The sequence below is a fragment of the Nematolebias whitei genome, chromosome 16 (assembly GCF_014905685.2).
Source record: "Nematolebias whitei isolate Nwh7 chromosome 16, NemWhi1, whole genome shotgun sequence".
NCBI classification, from domain to species: domain Eukaryota; kingdom Metazoa; phylum Chordata; class Actinopteri; order Cyprinodontiformes; family Rivulidae; genus Nematolebias; species Nematolebias whitei.
The window spans coordinates 41,143,970-41,148,136 of record NC_056513.1 but is presented as its reverse complement, the minus strand read 5'-3'; the positions used below and the strand labels follow the sequence as shown (position 1 = coordinate 41,148,136).

Here is a 4,167-nt window from a genome sequence, read left to right as displayed (position 1 = left end):
CTACATCTACTAGCATATTTAGCTACATCTACTAGCATATTTAGCTACATCTACTAGCATATTTAGCTTCATCTACTAGCATATTTTCTCTACATCTACTAGCATATTTAGTTACATCTACTAGCATATTTAGCTACATCTACTAGCATATTTAGCTACTTCACTGACTCAGTCCTTCTGACGGTGAAGCGATGAACAAGCTGAACAGCTCTGATGTGTATCAGTGTCTCCACAGTAATAAGGTCAGTGGTATTTTGTTAAAAGAGGTAGGACACAATCTTATTGACCTTAAATCAGACAAAGACCCAAAACCCTAAAGTCCTACATCACTGATCTTGGGTTAATTACAGAGAAAATCATAAAACTGAAGATGAACAAATATATAAAGCTGTGACCTCCATACACCTGAAATCATCTCTGATGTTCTCGTCACTGTTTTCAATCCTTCTGAGGATCCGGTGTCTCTTCTCTGGAGGTTTATTGTCGTCCAGACACAAAGTAGGATGCAGGTTTTCCTCCGTCGGCTGTTTTTCAACAAAGTGAAATGAGCTCACAGACAGAGTTTTGGGTGGTCTCTTCAAGTTCACATTGTTCAGACACGTTCTTCTTAATTCCTCATCTGCAGGTAGGAGATGAAACTAAACCTCTTTTCACAGGAACTCTTTGTTTTGGGTCCGTGTTCAAACTCTGTTGTTGTAGACGTTGATTTAGTTTAGTCTGGTTGCTCTGCAGCCCTGAACACAACAGGTACCTGAACGCAGCACAGCCTTTTTGTTTAAAGCAGTTTTAGGACAGCAGCAAGCAGACCCTCTTCCAAAGTCAATTTGTTGTCTTAAAACAAGATTTGCACAAACCACGCTGAAGTTTTTGAAATTAGAATGGTTTTAAAACGGCACCACGCTACTGCAGTTTCTGTGTTCAGACTAGCCATTAGCTATTCAGTCCTGTCAGAAATAAACCGTTTCTCCACCCTGAGGTTGTTCAGGACAATATCTGCAACAGATCAGAAGAGAACTCTCAGCTGTTTCACAGAACTTCTCATCAGAACAGTCAAACTCTCTCATGTTCCTGGCTCCGAGTATAACGTGCTGTTCCACCGACTGACTCTGGCTAGTTGTTCTGAAGGTACATCCTTGAAATCATTAGTTAGTTTAAACCATCCTGATTTTACCACAAACCTAATGCTAGCTGGTGTGCAGAAGTTCTGTCAGGCCAGGGGAGCGCTGCTGGTTTCCCTCTGCTCGTCCCTGAGGCGTCTCAGGGAAAGACGGTGGCGAAAACTGCAGCTGCAGAAAACGAACTTGTTACCCCGTGGAGTTATTTCAGGATGCAATGGAGATGTTTCATGTCTGACTGAGACGCCGTCCTCTTCTTCCCTCTGTGTCTGTTGACAGGCTGGGCGGAGGACCGGATGATGCCAAGGAGATCATGCGGCACAGTTTCTTTGGCACGATTGACTGGCAGGACGTTTACGACAAGAAGGTGAGAGCAGGATTCAGACGCCACACGTCATCTTCACTTCAGAGGCCCATCAAACGACGTTTCAGTGGTATTTTTGGATCAGGGTTACCTCATTTATCTAAAGACGTCTGACTGGAATGGAGACCAGAATAGAACAAAAGTTAAAATTACCTCATCGGCATCTTATTTAAACATTTAGTTAAATTGGGCTCTGTCTGATTTATTCTCATTGATGTGATGTCCCAAAGTTCCTTTAAGGAGTTTCTATAAATTTCACTCAATAAAGGAAAATAATTTACGTCTTAAAGAAGCTAGATACCATCTTCTTGTAAAATAGTTCTTCAATGAGTCATTTTCACTACAGAACTTTTCAATTGTGCCAACTAGGGATGCACGATATTGGATTTTTGGACGATAACCGATGCCAATACCGATATTTTGTATACGTTCCTTTGTCAGAACATAGCATCTTATTTAGGCTTTTTTGCTACAAAAATTGTGCAACAGCTCTAAGAGCTGGTGACATATATTCAGTCACAGCCATATGAGATGTATATCACTTTGTCTTATATTAAATGAAAAGTGTTAAATGTTATTTATTAGCATTACCTGCGATGCTGTCTCACTTGTGGAGGCTTGTTCCAGGTTCCTATAGCTGCAGAGTGGGATCCTCTGCACTCCTGTGCACTTTTTTAAGTTCAAAGTTTTTGTCTATCCATTGTTCCGTAAGACTAATCATGCTAACGGGGCTAACACGACGTCTAAATGTCTGTGGTACAACTCACCCAACAAGTCGTGCTATCGGCTGTTAGCTTCTCAACGACGTCAGAAATGACGGCTGGTAACTCGGGTAACGTTACGTCGGAAAAAAAAACTCAGACTGCGGAAGATGTAGCGAGGCTCAACGTAGTCCATAAATCTTTGGAATCAGACATCCTCACCAATGAAAAATAAAACTCCCACACTGCCGACATTTTGAATTTTACTCTCCACCGTGAGATCAGGTAGGTGCACGTGACGTCATCACGTTGTGCGGCCGCTGCAGGCAAAAACGGCGCCTTTTATATCAGTGAGTTATTTTAATGGAATGGCCGATATTGAATTTTAACGCTTATATCGGCTGATACTGATACAATGCTGATAATATTGTGCATCCCAAGTGCCAACAGCATTTTTCTCAGTGACACTGATAAAGAAGAAACATTGAGTATTGTAAAAAATCTTTCAGATAAAAGATCAAAAGACTGGATGGACATGGACATAATGTTTGTTAAGGATATCATGAGTTATGTTATTGAACCATTTACATGTAATTTATCATTCTCAACAGGGACATTTCCAGAAAATATGAAAATAGCAAAGATAGTTCCTCTTTATAAGAATGGGGAGAAATGTGTGTTCATTACAGGTCCTTCTCAAAAAATTAGCATATTGTGATAAAGGTCATTATTTTCCATAATGTAATGATAAAAATGAAACTTTCATATATTTCAGATTCATTGCACACCAACTGAAATATTTCAGGTCTTTAATTGTTTTAATACTGATGATTATGGCATACAGCTCATGAAAACCCCAAATGCCTGTCCCAAAAAATTTGCATATTTCATCCCACCAATGAAAGACAAGTGTTTTTAATACAAAAAACGCCAACCTTCAAATAATCATGTTCAGTTATGCACTCAATACTTGGTCGGGAATCCTTTTGCATGAATGACTGCTTCAATGCGGCGTGGCATGGAGGTAATCAGCCTGTGGCACTGCTGAGGTGTTATGGAGGCCCAGGATGCTTCGATAGCGGCCTTAAGCTCATCCAGAGTGTTGGGTCTTGTTCTCTCAACTTTCTCTTCACAATATCCCACAGGTTCTCTCTGGGGTTCAGGTCAGGAGAGTTGGCAGGCCTATTGAGCACAGTAATACCATGGTCAGTAAACCATTTACCACTGGTTTTGGCACTGTGAGCAGGTGCCAGGTCGTGCTGAAAAATGAAATCTTCATCTCCATAAAGCTTTTCAGCAGATGGAAGCATGAAGTGCTCCAACATCTCCTGATAGCTGCATTGATCCTGCGCTTGATAAAACACAGTGGACCAACACCAGCAGATGACATGACACCCCAGTGACTGTGGAAACTTGACACTGGACCTCAAGCAATGTGAATTATGTGTCTCCTCTCTTCCTCCAGACTCTGGGACCTTGATTTCCAAAGGAAATGCAAAATTTACTGTAATCAGAGAACATAACTTTGGACCACTCAGCAGCAGTCCCAGGCGAGATGCTTCTGCCTCTGTTTCTGTTTCAAAAGTGGCTTGACCTGGGGAATGCGTCACCTGTAGCCCATTTCCTGCACACACCTGTGCACAGTGGCTCTGGATGTTTCTACTCCAGACTCAGTCCACTGCTTCCGCAGGTCCCCCAAGGTCTGGAATCGGCCCTTCTCCACAATCCTCCTCAGGGTCCGGTCACCTCTTCTCGTTGTGCAGCGTTTTCTGCCACACTTTTCCCTTCCCACAGACTTCCCACTGAGGTGCCTTGATACAGCACTCTGGGAACAGCCTATTCGTTCAGCCATTTCTTTCTGTGTCTTACCCTCTTGCTTGAGGGAGTCAATGATGGCCTTCTGGACAGCAGTCAGGTCGGCAGTCTTACCCATGATTGCAGTTTTGAGTAATGAACAAGGCTGGGAGTTTTTAAAAGCCTCAGGAAT

General features: G+C 42.3%; 1 protein-coding gene across 1 annotated transcript in view; it reads left to right on the top strand.

The window, feature by feature from the left end:
* Positions 1-4,167, top strand: part of akt3b (v-akt murine thymoma viral oncogene homolog 3b) — a 97,522-nt gene that overhangs the window by 24,633 nt on the left and 68,722 nt on the right. Inside the window, exon 10 of the mRNA XM_037689999.1 lies at positions 1,395-1,482. Within this exon, the coding sequence (XP_037545927.1) occupies positions 1,395-1,482 (88 nt within the window). The remainder of the gene's footprint in view (positions 1-1,394; positions 1,483-4,167) is intronic.